The sequence below is a fragment of the Peromyscus eremicus genome, chromosome 14, assembly GCF_949786415.1.
Source record: "Peromyscus eremicus chromosome 14, PerEre_H2_v1, whole genome shotgun sequence".
NCBI classification, from domain to species: Eukaryota; Metazoa; Chordata; class Mammalia; order Rodentia; family Cricetidae; genus Peromyscus; species Peromyscus eremicus.
In genome coordinates, this window is record NC_081430.1 from 47,488,616 (window position 1) to 47,504,625 (window position 16,010).

Below are 16,010 nucleotides of genomic sequence, written 5' to 3' on the forward strand. Positions count from 1 at the left end.
TGGCCTAAATGAACCAATGACACAACCCAGTGAATTACACTTACATTTTTAACGTGCTAGCAGCAAACGAGTGTGACATACTTCTAGGGCAGAAACTAGATAAACAAGTGGAGTGGGGGGTCAGAAACTGTGACCATGGAAAATACTTCAATAATTAGTGCCAGGATCCCCACCAACCCCAGAGAGGAGCAATTCTCTACTCCAGTCCCATTTTCCATTTCAGGAGTGGTTACCATCACAAGCAGAAAGCCAAGCATATGGCTCTGTCCTTCTGGACATTTCTACAATGTAGGCTAGGCTGCTCTGGAAAATCCCATTTTTTTCCTCCTACAGCTATATGACCTCAAGTTGTCATTTCAAATAAAGTATGCTTCCACTGATTTTTATGAACACAGACAAAAGCTGCTACAACCTTGGTTTCCCCCCAATCCTTAAAAAATACCCTTGTGAACCAACTGTAGTTGCTATGGAGGGTTATTTGTTTCTAAGGCAACAGCGTATATCTAAGTACTAATGGCCTGTCCTTTTGCCAGGCAACAAACAGCCTTGTGATGCAAGTGCACCTGTCTCAGCTACGCGTTACTATGGAGACACTCCAGTTGCTATGGCTACCATCACGCTAATCGCCTAGCAAAGGCAGACATACAGCAGTCTTCTCATAGAGCCCAGCTGCTCCTCCCGTCGCTTGCCGGGGACTGATTGTCTAGGGCCTGTGATGGAATGCACAAGAACTTCATTAATGCCACGTCAGAGGCTCACTTTGTGTGCCCTCCTGCAGAACAAACATCAGAACAGAAAAATCTGCAAGTGGACTGTAAAATTCCCCAGGCTTCTGACATCAGGCCATTCCCAATTAACATAAATGTCTACTCCGGGGGCAATTTCTTTTAACTGGATAGTTACAAAAGAAATGTTGCCACATGTCTTTTAGAATTTCTTGGTAGGGGACTGGAAAGATGGATCAGTGATTAAGAGCACGGGCTGCTCTTCCAGAGGACCCAGGTTCAATTCCCAGCATTGTCAGTGTGGCTCCGACCATCTGTAACGCCAGTTCCAGAGGATGTGACGCCCTCTTCCAGCCTCTAGACAGCAGGCATGCAAGTACTCCACAGACATAAATGCAGACAAACTGTCCATACACATAAACACACAAAGTAATTTTCAAAAACTTTCTTGGTAGGGCTGATGACAAATCCAAGCACCATGAGTAGCTAAGACTCCATACTTTGAAATCTGGATCTTTGTTCTGTATGGCCCTTTCTTCTAATCTCACACTCACATGCCTCTTCAAACCATGACAATCTACTTAACGCCTCACCCCCCCATTATATATTTGTGAAAATAATGCACTCCTGACCTCAATCTCATGACAGACAGACATGTGAGGAGGAGAAGTGGCCACTGTTCTCACGGCAAACACTTGGTAACCACAACAAACCCATCACTGAGGAGCCTGTCTGCATGGAAACGGGATGACAACAGACAAGTGAGCCTTCGCTCAACATCTGTATAGTCAGGCCATGGGAAGGTGGTTATCACCTGTGTGCCTCGCCGCTCCTACCACAACAAAATGTGACCCACGGAGATATGGAAGCCATCAACTTCCCTTTGTAAATGTTTCTGCCCAGGAAGACATTCTTTTACCTACCAGGAAGCCTTCTGGAGACACATTCCCCTGGAGCAGCAGAAATGGTAAGCGTCACAGGAAATACATCAATGGATGTGGCTCCTAATCATACTTCATTTTTTTCTCATTTATCTGCAGTTATTGTTAAAAATCTCATGCAGCCTACTGAATTAGTTTGAGAGCCTGACTCTCCTAGAATAACACAATTCCAGGAGACTTAAGAGAAGAAAAAAAATCCAATAGTCCAATTTACTTACCTTTGATAAGCCTGAGGGGTGGGAGGTGGGTGGTAAGGTGTCTTTTTCAAAGCCTGAATTAGATTTTGTCTATACTCTGGGTCTATGCACCACAATGACCCTTTCCCAATACTCTGAAAAAAAAAATTAAAACGAAAATGTATTAATACAGTATTATTAATTATATTACTACAGTACAGAGTATATACAAACACATAGCTCTACTACAGTTACTCTTAACAGCCTCCTGTTATTTGGTAACAATTTCCCAGACTTGAATGTTGTCCTCTGACAACAGGACACATAAAATGCTTGCCGCTCTTCTTTGCACTAAGTTGGACAAATCAGATGATCATGCTGGTACAATAATACAATTTTCGTATCTGAACCACCGAAATACAAGAATCTCTTACTTTTCAGTATGACTTTGGAAGAACATACATAGTCTCTTCCAAAAACATCTATAATTTGGCTGACATTCACGTTAAGAGTACTCAGACGACCTCAACACTCCGTTTCTGCTCTAGAAACCCCAGCTGTTGTAAACCACATTATACCGGCATGATTTTACAAAAATGGAAAAGTAATCCACTCATTGTTTTTGGGTCCCCCCCCCCGAAACTTGCTCACAAAAGAACATTTATGCTTGGAATGGAATTTAAATTACCTTCCCCCAAGAAACAAAAGACCTCAGGCAACAATAGCAAACCTAAGCCAGAATCCAGTGTATTCTTTATTTTTATTGCGGGGTGTGTGTGTGTCCCCCTAAAGTTCACAGCAGTCTGCTCCAGTCTCTAAGAATCTTTAGAAGAGGTCACACTTTAAAAGTGTAAATTGGCTAAAACTGTTCCCCGGGGAGGGGGGTGGGCTTCCCCTGAAGGCCACTTTTGGGCGGGCTGGAGGCTTCTGGTCAAAGATCGGCAGCATGTTGCTTTAAAAGTGGGTGGGGCTGGGCCTTAAATGGTGCCAGGAACAGCAGCCTTCACTGCCCTGCTTCCAAGTGGGCCAGTGTACCCACACCACTTGATACGATCATTTGTAAATATTTACCGATTTGGAAAGAAAAGAGGATAATTACCTCGTCCCACACCCACCCAAGCCAGGCTTCCCAGGTAGCTTCTCCATACTCCTCCACAACCGCTCTCCTCCAGGCTTAACGGTGGAATTGTTCAGAAAAACAAACAAGAAAACCTTTTTTTGTGTAGCTTCAGAGCCTGTCCTGGAACTCACTCGGTAAACCAGGATGGCCTCGAACTTACAGAGATCCACTTGCCTGCCTCTGCCTCCCAAGTGCTCGGACTAAAGGCGTGCGCCACCACCGCCCAGCTCAAGAAAACCTTTGAACACAAGGAGGAAAGTACAAGAAAATCCCACGGAAGGCCCACACTAAAGCTAAGCCATTCCAAAAATATTTGAAGATTTTTTTTTTAAATCTATACTTCAGTTATCCCTTCATCAAATTGCTCTCTTATAAACCTCACACACTCTAAGCACACGTTAGGATAATTCTCAAGTCTCAGGAACAGCAGCACAATTAGAATGAACTGTTTCTGATATACTGGGGACAGGAGAGTCCTACAAGCCGTGGTCAAAGGAACCACCCCAGCCACGCAGTCCCAGGGCATCTATGCTAAAGACATGCATGCAGGCTTTAGACATCTGGGCAATTAGAGACCCAAAAGTCTTCAACCTACACAGTCTTTCTTTTCATGCTCACATCTGTAAGTCTGTATAGTTCAAAGGGCTTGACCCAGCCTTTCCAAGGAAAGCAGACGCTGGATCCTCCATCTCTTCCTATGGAAAACGCTGGATGGTGTACTTTAAAGAAAGCCACAGGGCAAGGAGGAGTGGGCAGGTGTGGGGAGGGCTGGGAGGACCTCTGGGAAGACACTGAAATAAAAGAGGCCACCACAGCAGGCTAGCTCTCAGCAGTGGGAGGACTGGCCTGACCCTCTTCATCAAAGGCTCCCAGGTGAGCCCATGGCCAGGGGACCGACCAGTGCATTGGGATCCTAAGCTATGGATGCCTAAGCTATGGGGAAGGTCATTGTCAACATTCAACAGAAACACTTCTGCAAGGAGATGGTCCCAGCCGCAGGAACCCAAGGCCTTTGTTTTCATCAAGATGGCTTTCCAGGCAGGGCAGTTTAATCTTTCACCCGAAAACACTCGCAACAAAGCAATCAGGGCCCAACCAGCCTTCTGGGTAAGTAAGTATAAGGCAGGAATGTGGTTCTCCCAATCCCAACTCAAGTATCCTGTTTATGATGCTGTGATACCATTTAAAGATTAGATGGAATAAACCCCAGATTTGTGCAGAAAAATCCCCCAGTAAGTGATCCAGCTCCTGAGAAGAAGAAGGCTGAAAAACAAGAATGGGTAGTCTGCAGCCACATAACCATTCCTGTGTGGCCATGGACAAGTCATGGTACCAGAGAAAGTCGTGGCTCTCTCACTGGTGAGAGACAGGTAAACCCAGGGATGATGTGATTAAAAAAAAAAAAAAACAAAAACCTAACACAGTGGCCATGCCTGCAGGCACCCAAGAAATAAGTGACAGCTTAAGGTATTGAAGAGATCTGAACAACAAGTACATGTCTGACTAGACATGTTCCATTACATTAAATCTGAGGGGTTTGGTTTTTTTGTTTGTTTGTTTTTTAAAAGTCCAACAGTGACCTGGGAAAGTTGTGTATGTTGGTAAGATTTTTAGTATTCTAACGTAACCCCTTTCACCACTGTATCTGCCTCCTAGGCACCCCTACACCAAGCTCTGACCACTGCGACTTCTTTATGCAGGAAGCCAACACCACTGACAACCATCCAGCTTCTAGAACTTTCCTTTTTTGAAAAGGATCATGACCATCAAACTCACGTTTCCAACTTTAGTACGCATACTAGTGTTCATTAACAATCTCAGGCTTCGGATCCTAAGTTAAGAAATCCTGAGGATCCTTTGGACTCCGCTGAGGTCTGGGATTGCTAGTACTTTGAGTTTTAGGGGAGTCTGTGAGTGTTTTTCTGACCAGACAGGCGCTGATTGAAAAGTAGTAAGATACACTAAAACACAGTGTGTCTTCCACCGAGAAGTGCAGGCATTCCAAGGAAGAAGAGCTCAATGCAATGCTTCCTGGGTACGCACCCATGGGGACTCTGTCAGAGCCTCTGATGGCTCTAGGGTGAAGCATCAATCCCAGACCTTGGGGTTCAGGGCAGTGGGAGAGGCCAGCACACCTCATTTCCAACCCTTCTCTTTGGTGTCACGTGGCAATTCATGTGGTTTAGTTAAAAACTTCTGAGATGGTAATGTCCTTTTCAGACCCTTTCCAAGATCAAGGCCTCTCCCAACAGTAGTAACAGACATGCTTAATGTGGTACTAGAGGCTGAGCTTGGGGAGTGTGGTCATAGAGACCTTGTTTTTTAAATAACAGGGAACTGGGTGTGTTTCTCACATGCCATTTCTGGGGATGTTTCCAACATTACCCAACCTCACTAATGACTGGTCGACCAACATTCGTTCGTTTGTTCATTCACTCATTTCTTCCTCCCTTCCCTCTCTCCCTTCCTATTTAGCTACCTGACAGCCACCGTGGAGGAGACATTAGGAATAAAAGCAACACGAAAAGGTGGCTGCCTTCATGCAGCTTGTATTCCAGAGAGGAAAAACATGAGCAGTGTAAAAATGAACAACTCAGATGGGAAGGAAAAGTGGAGGCAACTACTTTTGGGGGATACGGGGATTGGGGGGTGTCAAGGGGGCCCGTGCAGGGAACTGTAGATCAGGGTCAGTATCCAGGTACAGGCACTGAGTCATGTAAGGGCAGAGGAAGAGGAGCAAGGGGAGGAGGGGGAGCATGGAGAGGAGCGGGGGAGGAGGAGCAGGGGGAGGAGCAGGAGGAGGAGCAGGGGGAAGAGAAGGAGGAGCAGCAGGGGAGGAGGAGGAGCAGGGGAAGAGAAGGAGGAGGAGGAGCAAAGGGAGGAGGAGAGGGGAGGAGGAGGAGGAGCAAAGGGAGGAGGAGAGGGGAGGAGAGGGGAGGAGGAGGAGCAAAGGGAGGAGGAGAGGGGAGGAGGAGGAGCAAAGGGAGGAGGAGAGGGGAGGAGGAGCAGGGGAGGAGGAGGGAAAAGAAGAGGAGGAGGAGAAGCAGGAAGGAGAGCAAGAGGAGGGGGAGGAGGAGCAGGAGGAGGAGGGAGAGAAAGGACGCAGCTTCAGAACGTGTTTTGGAGAACTAGATGGGTATGAGAACGGATTCAAAGTGCCAAGGAACGAAATAGTGGTTTGTCATCACTAACCAGGCAGAGGACTAGAGAAAGGAGAAATCCAACACGCTGTTGACAGCATAAACTTTGACCCCTAGTAAATGTACTGGCTATGGTATTTGTAAGAACTTACTGGGCACCGGAATGTAGCTCAGGTGGGTTCGATCCCCCGTACTAAACAAAACCAGGTGTGGCGCTGCCCACCTGTGATCCCAGCACTGGGAAGTGGAGGCAGGGCGCCGAGAGAGCAAGGTACAGCTACAAAAGGCCCTGTCTCACCGAGAGCAGAAGGCAGGCAGGGGGGACTCGGGCCTCCTATCTTCCTCTGTTGTACCCCCACGGACCCGACCTCTGCAGCCGAAGCCATGAGCACAGAGGCAGGTCTGCAGTGGCCTGACTTCTAAGGGTTATACTGTCAACTGGCTGCTCCCCTGCGACAGGGCTTGCTAAACTTTCGGAAGGGGCCAGAGGGAATCTTTCCATCTTTGAAGTCCACGGTCTCTGTTGTTGACAACGCGGCTCCACCCTGGCAACCGTGACAAACAAAAGGAAGCAGAGCTGTAACCATCGAGTGTGGCTCTGTGTGCAAAGGCCCAGGGCACACCTGACTGCCCGCTGCCCTGGAGTCCCACACTTGTATCCAGGTCCAACTCGAAAGCTCTATGGCTCTGGGAACAGAAGGGCCCAGGTAAAGGGGCTTCTGAGGTTGAGAGATTTGGGCTGGTCCTTCTGGATTTGGGGGGGGACGGGGACATCAATGGGGATCTAAGTCAGATGCTCCCAGAAGGGAAAGCAGGGCAGGACACCTGCAGGGAGGAGAAAGAGGGGAGACGTACAGACACAAGCTAAAAGTCATGCTCATCAGTAATGAGTGCCTTGCTGCACTGTGTACCTGGGTAGCGCAACTTACACTCCTTCCTGACCAAACTACGTCCTCCCAGGGCCTACCATCCTGGGTTTTGGGTTTGCGTCACACCACTGACGCTGATTTTCCTGGGCCATGGGTCTGGTAAAGTGAGTGAGAAGCACATCACTCAGTACGGTTTCAGAGGGTAGCCCTTAAGCTTGGTTGGCATGGAAACTAGAGTCCTAAAGACTGGAGTCCAAGTTTTATTTCAGCGTCTCAGCTGTGTGACCCTGGGCAAGGTACCGAACTGCTCTGAGCTTCGATTTCCTGGTCTCTAAAAGGGACTGCCGTAACAACATCTGCTTCTTGGGGCTGTGGTTGAGGATGACTGAGACAATACTGGGCTCGGTACACAGCAACAGCACAACAATTATCAACTCCTGTTACTATGAAGGTAATGCGAAGCTAAATGGCCATCTTGTCAACACTGCGTTCCAAAACACAGGGACTGCCCAAAAGAAGCGGGTAATTGTTAAAACTGTGAAATAATGTAAATCTCATTAATCCCCCCCACCACCACACTCCTCACTCTCACAGAGCTGGGAAGCTGGCTAAATGGTTAAACACTCACGGCACAAACATGGGGTGGGGAGTTTGGATTTCCTGAATTCGGGTGGGCATGAGGGTTTGTCTATAACTCCAGTCTCAGAAAGCAGAGACAAGCAATCCCTAGGCAAGCTGGCTAGGGACAGTAGCCATACTGGTGAGCACTGGGTTTAACTGAGACCTTGCCTCAACAAACAAAATGCAAAAGCACCCGTGACTGATTCCCAAGATTATTGTCAGGCAGGCCCTGCACGCACATACCCCACACATGTGCCCATACATATGCAAACAGAGATCCACACGTACATAACACAGATCTACATATACATGAGAAATGAAAACATAATCACACATAGCTGTTTGTCTGATGTGACTCTCCATCGGCCTAACGGACGCACTGTGCATGGAGACGGAAGGGGAAAGGAGCGGGTGGAAGAAGAACAAACGTCAAGAACCAGCCAGTCACAGTCAGGACAGTCAGGAGTGCTTCAAAGAAGCTCTGTCTTCAGGCCCCTCGGGGCCCGGTGACAGTGTGGAGTGCTGGGCTTCCTATCAGACGTCTCTGCTCCCAAGAGCGGCCACGCAGCCCCTCCTGGACAGGGTGAGGAGAAGCCTGGCTCAGAGGACAGAGCAGAGGGCCGAGGTGGGAAGGGCTGCAGAGCCAGGCTTAGGAGAGAGGTCGGTGGTTCTGGGCCCCTGTGCTCCTCTAGGGAGGAGCTGCAAACCATAAAGTTCACTCATTGGTCACCAAGTAGCACTCAGCTTTCTAGAGGGGCCTCAGCTGACATTTTTATCACGCTGCCATGCCTTACAACACGTCCAAACTTTGCCCAGGGTCAGGGAGGCTAAAGGTCTTCTGGACCAGTCCAGTGCATTTTACCCTGGTAGCTAGCTAACCTCCGAGGACCACCAGGCTACAACACAGCTTCCTATACACTGGGCAACTCCTGGTTCCTCCCCATATACAGACCAGCTCACACTCAGCTCCTCAAGTCCAAACTGCCAGGCAGCTGGGGAAGGGGTCGGTGAATGGAAGTGGCGCCCTCAGAGCCCAGGCCCCAGATAACCCAAGCTTGCCACGGCACACAGACTTTAGTGAACCACACACATCCCATCACACACACATCCACGGCATACGGACTTTAGTGAACCACACACATCCCCATCACACACACTTCCACAGCATATGTACTTTAGTGAACCACACACAACTCATCACACACACATTCACGGCATACGGACTTTAGTAAGCCACACATATCCCCATCACAGCACACAGACTTTAGTGAACCACATCCCCATCACACACACACTTTCACAGCCTGAGCAAAGTGTGTTTCTTGGGCTCCTCTGGAAGCAGGCCACTTAACCATCATTTGTACAGAACAAAGGGGCAAGAGATGCTGGGCAGGGTGTGGAGACCCTGAGGAGGAATCCGTTTTCCTAGTGCAGGACCTCAGAGAGAGGCAGGCAATAAACGATAAAGGATTACCTATGCTGGCCAAAGGAGGCTACAGGACCATCAAGAGAGAAAAGATGGGGCCTGAGGGAGGAAAAGCTTCAAACTGCACAGAGCATGCGCACATACTCAGCTCGCTCCTCCGGTGGAATGCTGGCTACCCACAGCCCTGCCACCAAGGCACTGATGCTCCCAGCTCTCTGTGGCATGGAATGTAGCTCTGAGGTTGGTACAATCTTCCAACAGGTTAAGGGGCAACTACCTTATGCCTGTGTGTCCGTAAGAGGGGACCAAGAGTGAGACCAGAGCTTGTCAAGAGAACATTCCAGAAAGGAGGCTCCCTGTAGAAAGGGAATACACCTGTGTGGTTCCTGTCCATGCTGCTCAGATACTGTGTTACCTGGGGTGGGGGCTGGGGACACCATTGTCTTCTTGGACTCCATTTCCTCATCAGCATCTCAGAGATAGTCTCCCTGATCCTAACTGTGATGAAGCCATACACAGTGTACCCAGCACTACACCCGGCCCAGAATGGGCAGCAGGTCCACGTAACTTCTCTGGTGACAGTAAAAGTTACACAACACTGGGGAAGAGGGAATACAGGGATAGAACAGGGAAAGGTCATTCTAACAACTGACCATAATGTCCAGATGTGGGCCTCAAGGGACACGGGAAGAACCAAGGTAAAAACACTCAGCACAGGACAGACTCCCAGGAGCACTTGCAGTCCATCTACAGTTCTATTGGCTGCAGTCTAAAGACGCTGGTGAAAACCTTTACATTTCAAAACCATTGGGAAAATCATCTCGGAAATTAGCCAAGTACATGAAATAGGGAAGCGGGAGGGAGAAAAACAATGATCGCAGAGAAATTTCGTCTCAGGAAGTCAAACAGGCAGTTACTCTAGAAGCAGAAGGTGAAACATGAAACATTCCAGCTGAGCAGAGTGGATCATACCTGTAATCACAGAGGCGGGTGGAACTCTCCGAGTTCGAGACCAGCCTGGTCTACATAACAAGTTCTAGGACAGACCTAGAAAGACCTTGACAAAGGAAAGGGGGTGGGGTGGGGAAACAAAGCAAAACAAAGCAAAGATGCCTTGAGCATTCATCTAAACCTTCAGATAGTTTGGAGATGTTTGGTTTTTGTTTTTGTTTTTTACCAAAAACAGAAGGGATAGAAAAGAGACATACTTCTCACTCACTACACTGTCCTGAGAGCCAGGATATTGCTGTAGGGAGCAGGGAGACCAGGCCCTCAGCAAGGGAGGCAGGATATCTGGTCCCAGACAGCCCCAGGGCACGATGTGTCCTCCAGGGAGCAGAAGAGAAACGATGCCACTCCTGCCCAGAGACACTCTATGACTTTAGATGGACCTCTAAATGCCACCTCTAATGTGTCACCTGAGCCACATGCAGACCCATGCATGAGCTCTGTGGTGGCTCCAATGTCGAGCTCCTAGCTCTTTCAGAGGCTCACTCGAAGCCCTAAACGACGCCTGTTCACTGCAGGTACCTGGCTTGTGGGAGAGGTGGGGTAGGAATTCTTTTATCTCTCCATTTATAGTGAAGGGGTGTGTGAATGTGTGTGTGTGTGTGTATGTGTGTGTGTGTGTGTGTGTGTTAATCTATGCAGGAAGAATCAATAACCTCCTTGCATTAACACTTAAGTGAAACCAAAATAATTCCAAAATTTGATTAAAACCAAATTAATCTCTAGAAGAACCCAGCCAGCCAGCCATTTCTCTACCAACCACCAATGTCACTGCCTGAGGGTAACACCAGACCTATGAGATGACAGCTGCATCTGCACACATGGATGGACACACATGGACACACACACACACACACACACACACACACACTAATTGTAAAATAATAATAATTTTACAATAATAAATAATAAATACAATAATAAAGATCGGCAAGATGGCTCCACGGGTAAAGGTATCTCACTGACACACCTGAAGAACTGCTACGTAGCCCAGGCTGGCCTCAAACTTGCAAGCAAATTACAAAGAGAACAAGCGGCGGGATCAAGACCTATGTCTGAGGGCTATCAGATGGCTCAGTGAGTAAGGGGCCTGCTTCCCAAGCCTGTTGACCAGTGAAGCCCAGAAGACACATGAAGAGAACCAACCAGGCAGTGGTGGCGCATGCCTTTAATCCCAGCACTCAGGAGGCAGAGGCAGATGAATCTCTGCGAGTTCGAGGCCAGCCTGGTCTACAAAGCGAGTTCCAGGACAGCCAGGGCTACACAGAGAAATTCCATCTTAAAAAAACCAAAATAGTAGGGAACCAACTCTTACACAGTTGTTCTCTGACCTCTACACGTGCGCTGTGACACACATCCACAAAAAATAATAAACTCCACACACACACAAAAATTAAGTTCTGTATTTGATCGCCTTTTTCCTGCTTTTTTATAGTTTAAAAGGTAAACTGACTTAAAGCTAAGAGATGTGAAGAGTAAAATTTAGCACTCACCCCACTTACTCATAAAACTCCTGGTTAATTTTAGAACTTAAAGACCCAGGAAAGGATGTTATAAAGCGGCCGGAGGAAGCGGGGTGGGGAGAAGCCGGGCTCTGGCTGACTCTGCACTCTCTCTGCACCTCCACCAGCTTTCAGGTGACTCAGAAACTGCAATAATATTTTATGAGGGCAATTACAGCGGCTGGAGTCTGGCATACACAGACACCCCTGGATAACACAGACACCCCTGGATAGATTACAACCAGCTCTCCCAGGACCACTTTATCTTTTGGTTACCCATAGTTACTCATTTATTTTTAAATGTTCCAGTGTGATCTTATCTAATCGGCACATATAATTTGATCACCTTATTTCCAAAACTAAAGGTTGCCAGAAGCACCTGGCCAGGTTCTAAGTGCTAGTGACGGGCGTGCAAGGGAAGGGAAGCAGAACACTTAGCGCCTTTGGCTTAAAAAAAAAAAAAAAAAATCACAAGACCTGAGCTCTGATTCAAAGTCACCGGGCTGCGTGCTTATCTGCATGCTTGTCTTCAGGGAGTGACCGTGGCCTGCTGGTAACCGCAGACACACCCTCCATCACCTTCACCAAGACCTCCCTGGGAATTCCTGAGCTCTGGATCCAGCTCTCGGCCACAGCATCCTGCTAAACTACTAACCCCACTTTTAAGGAGAAAACGCCTTTCCAGTGACTTCAAAGTTCCAGCCCAGGTATTCTAGCAGTGAAGGACAGTCGTCAACTCAGCGTCTGCACATGGACCGTACCTGTGTGGCACCACGGCTCTAAAGACGGATCTGAAAGCACCCAGGACCCAAGTAGAGGAAAGCTGAAGAGCCAAATAACAGGCTAGGGTTGGAGATTCTTCCATTTCTTCTAAGTCTTGGTTAAAACGGACAAAGCCAAGGAAAGAAGTGAGCTGCCAAAGTGGAAATCGGGAAGGTTAACAGCCAGTCCCAGACTTCACGGGGACATGAGCCTTAGCTACGCCAACACACAGAGGGAAGAGAGTGGATGAATCCTACAGCTGATGCTAAGGGAGAGGTGTGTACCCAGAACACCACTTCACTTGGCCCTAAAACAGCTCACCATGCAGTGACCAAGTGTAGAGGCCTGAGCTTCCACACTCAGTGACTTAAAAGATACCATGTGCTGGTCAGCTACCTCCAAAACCTCTACTGTCTGGGGCGTGCTTTATCTCCCAGAGGCCTATTTTGGAGAATTTAAAAGACAAACAGCCCCAAGTCCCTACTATATTAGTTACTTTTCCTGTGTCTGTGATAAAAACTCTGAAGAAAGCAACTTAAAGGAGACAGGGCATGGTGGGCTCACAGTTTAAGGGCACAATCCACCACAACAGAAAAAGCCAGGGCACATTGGTTTGAACAACTGGTCACATTGTGTCCACAGTCTGGAAGCAGAGAGCGATGGATATGTGTGTCCAGCTTGTTTTCTTCTTTTCATGCAGTTCATTCCCAAGCTCTGGGAATGGTGTCTCTCTTTTAGCCTGACTCTTTTAGGGTGGGTTTTCCTACTCCATTAATCTAACCAAGATAATAATCTCGGCTGGACCATGGTGCACACCTTTAATCCCATCACCGGGGAGGCAGAGACAGGCGGATCTCTGAGTGAGAGGCCAGCCTGGTCTACAGAGAGAGTTCCATGATAGCCAGAACTACACGGAGAAACCCTGTCTCTAAAAACAACAAACAAAAAGAGATAAAAACTCCTCACAAACTTGCCCAGAGGCTAACCTAATCGAAATAATCTCCCATGGGTATGCCAAGGAGGCATGCCTTCTAGGAGACTCTAGATCCAAGGGAGTTGACAGTGTGCATAACCATCACACCCCTTGCCTCCTTACACATGCTACCCCTGTGAGTCCTGCTGCTGAGGCCTACCAGCATCAATGTTGGCTGCGTTTTCACAGTGTGAGAACCAAACCAGTCACATGGAGATTCACCTAGACTCCGTCTGTGAGATCCTAACATGGCCAGACCAGTTGGACAACACACACCGGCTTGTCAATCTCTTGGAGCTCACCTGAGAATTCATAGCAACCCGAGGTACCAAGAACAGATGCCCTGAAGGCTCGTCCCTTTGACTGACAGCTGACAATCACCCTGGGTGTCCCAATGGCAAATGGAAGGCTGGTGAGAAAGGCTTCCAAAATTCAGCCCACATTTCAGATTACCTATGCGAGTTTTATGGAAGGAATATTGAATGCGCTCTGTATACTGCCACGTCGAGTATATTTCAGCCCTGCTTACAACTCAGATGTGCAAAGGGGCTTCAAAGAAACAGCAGCTGTGATTCCATTAACATTACCTGACCGTGTGCCCCGCGCACTCTCCAGCATCTGACATTTGTTATTTCACTTAATTCTCCCAGCCAGCCTAGGAGGTGGGGAGTATCAGGATAAGGAAGTGAAGGCCCAGACAGGCTAACAAACTTGCCTGAGGTCACTAAAAGCAGTATGAAACTAGAAGCTGTAACTCACCACCAAAACACACCGTGACAGACACCACAATCAGGCAGTAGCCAGCTGCAATACAAATACATGCCACATTTTAAAGTCACAATTAATGTTCGGTGGACCACTATAATAAGCAATGGACATCCCAGAATAGGAATGTCACACACAAGCTCATTCTGATATGTGGAACACACACACACACACACACACACACACACACACACACACACACACACGAATTCCTTTAGTCAACTGTTTCCGACAAAAAAATAAAGCCTATGATACTGACGTCCTCACTGCTGTATTCTATTTGTGTTGCTGGCGTGTGACCATCTATCTGCAGAAACATCACCTCTCCTCTTATGGGACAAATTCTGAACAGTGATCACACACCTCACGTGAACCTAAAAGACTCCATGAAGCAACCTGAGCAGGTTTTAAAAGCATTTATAGCCACAAAAGCCAAGCCGGTAAGGAGGAAAACCTGGCCCAGATCATGGTCAGCAAGAGGCAGTGGCAGGGTTCAAAGCTGCAAGCCCCAGGTTAGCAATGTGAGAAAACTCAGCCTGGCCACAAACATTTCCAATTATGTGTACATGGTTCCCAAGGTTCTCAGATCTGCATAAAGGGCTATACCAAGATAAACCACATCCCTGAAAGGTGGGAACAGCTTGTATACATCTGCCCTGATCCTGATGAAACCTTTCTCTATTCTCTTGGCAAGAAGATGTCTCTTATTTAAAAAAAAAAAAAAAAAAAAAAAAAAAAAGAGCAATGCCCAGAAAAATGAAGGAGAGAAAGCCAGAGCCCAATGTGGTTCTTTCAGAATTATCTAGACTAAGGGTAGTGGCACATACCTGTAATACCAGCACTAGGGAGGCAGAAACTAGAAGATCAAGAGTTCAAAGTCATCCTTGGCTACATATCAAATTTGAGGCTAGCCTGGGCTACATGGATCCTGTCTCAAAAAAGCACATGGGGTACGGGGAGTCCAACAAAACACCTAGAATTGTCTAAACTAGATCTGACTAGCTAAGCTACAGAGTGCTTGCCATGAAAGCCTGAAGGCCTGCATTTGACCCTCAGCACCCACACACAAAGCATAATCCCAGTGTTGGGGAGGCAGGGACAGGGAGGAGCCCTGGGTTGCTGGCCAGTTTAGCAGAATCACTGATCTCCAGATTCAGTGAGCTCCTATCACAACAACAAGACAGCGAACAGCAGAGGAAGCCCCAACATCTATTGCTGGCCTCCACACACACCAACATGGGCTGGGGAGATGGTTCACATAAAAAGAGCTTATAAATTAAAGTCCTTGAACCCACCTTAAAAAACTAGATGTGGCCTGATGGTGGTGGCGGCCGCGGCGCACGCCTTTAATCCCAGCACTTGGGAGGCAGAGGCAGGCGGATCTCTGACAGTTCCAGGCCAGCCTCGTCTACAGAGTGAGTCCCAGGACAGGTTCCAAAGCTAGCTACATGGAGAAACCCTGTCTTGGGGAGGGGGGGGGGACGGGGACCTAGATGTGACCCCCATATGCAAATGCCTGTAATTGCGGACACACACACACACACACACACACACACACACACACACACACAAGAGAATCATCACTGGGTCTTTTGCTGGCCACTAGTCTAGTTTGAGGTTCAGTGAAGAAAGACCCTGTCTTAAAGGAATTAGAGAGTGATAGGGCAGGACACCTGACATTCTCCTCTAACATCAGGGCTCGTGCATTTATACATGCACATGCATGCACGAGCACGAGCACACACACATCACACACACACACACACACACACACACACACATCATACACCAAACACTCCCCCACATACACTACACCCCACATACTGTACACACACACCCCACATACTACACACACACATATCACATACCTAACACCCCCTACATATACTGCATAACACACACACACACACACACACACACACACACACACAGAGCACTCAGCTCTCAGGAAAGGGGTCTGTGGCCTTGGGGGGGGGGGGGTG

The 16,010-nt window shown here is 48.0% G+C and overlaps 1 protein-coding gene across 3 annotated transcripts in view; it reads right to left on the reverse strand.

Moving 5' to 3' along the window:
• The window catches only part of Foxn3 (forkhead box N3), a 273,922-nt gene that overhangs the window by 155,529 nt on the left and 102,383 nt on the right, over window positions 1-16,010 (reverse strand). For all 3 annotated transcript variants that reach the window (XM_059279027.1, XM_059279025.1, XM_059279028.1), the window contains exon 3: window positions 1,885-1,997. In XM_059279027.1, coding sequence (XP_059135010.1) covers window positions 1,885-1,997 — 113 coding nt within the window. The remainder of the gene's footprint in view (window positions 1-1,884; window positions 1,998-16,010) is intronic.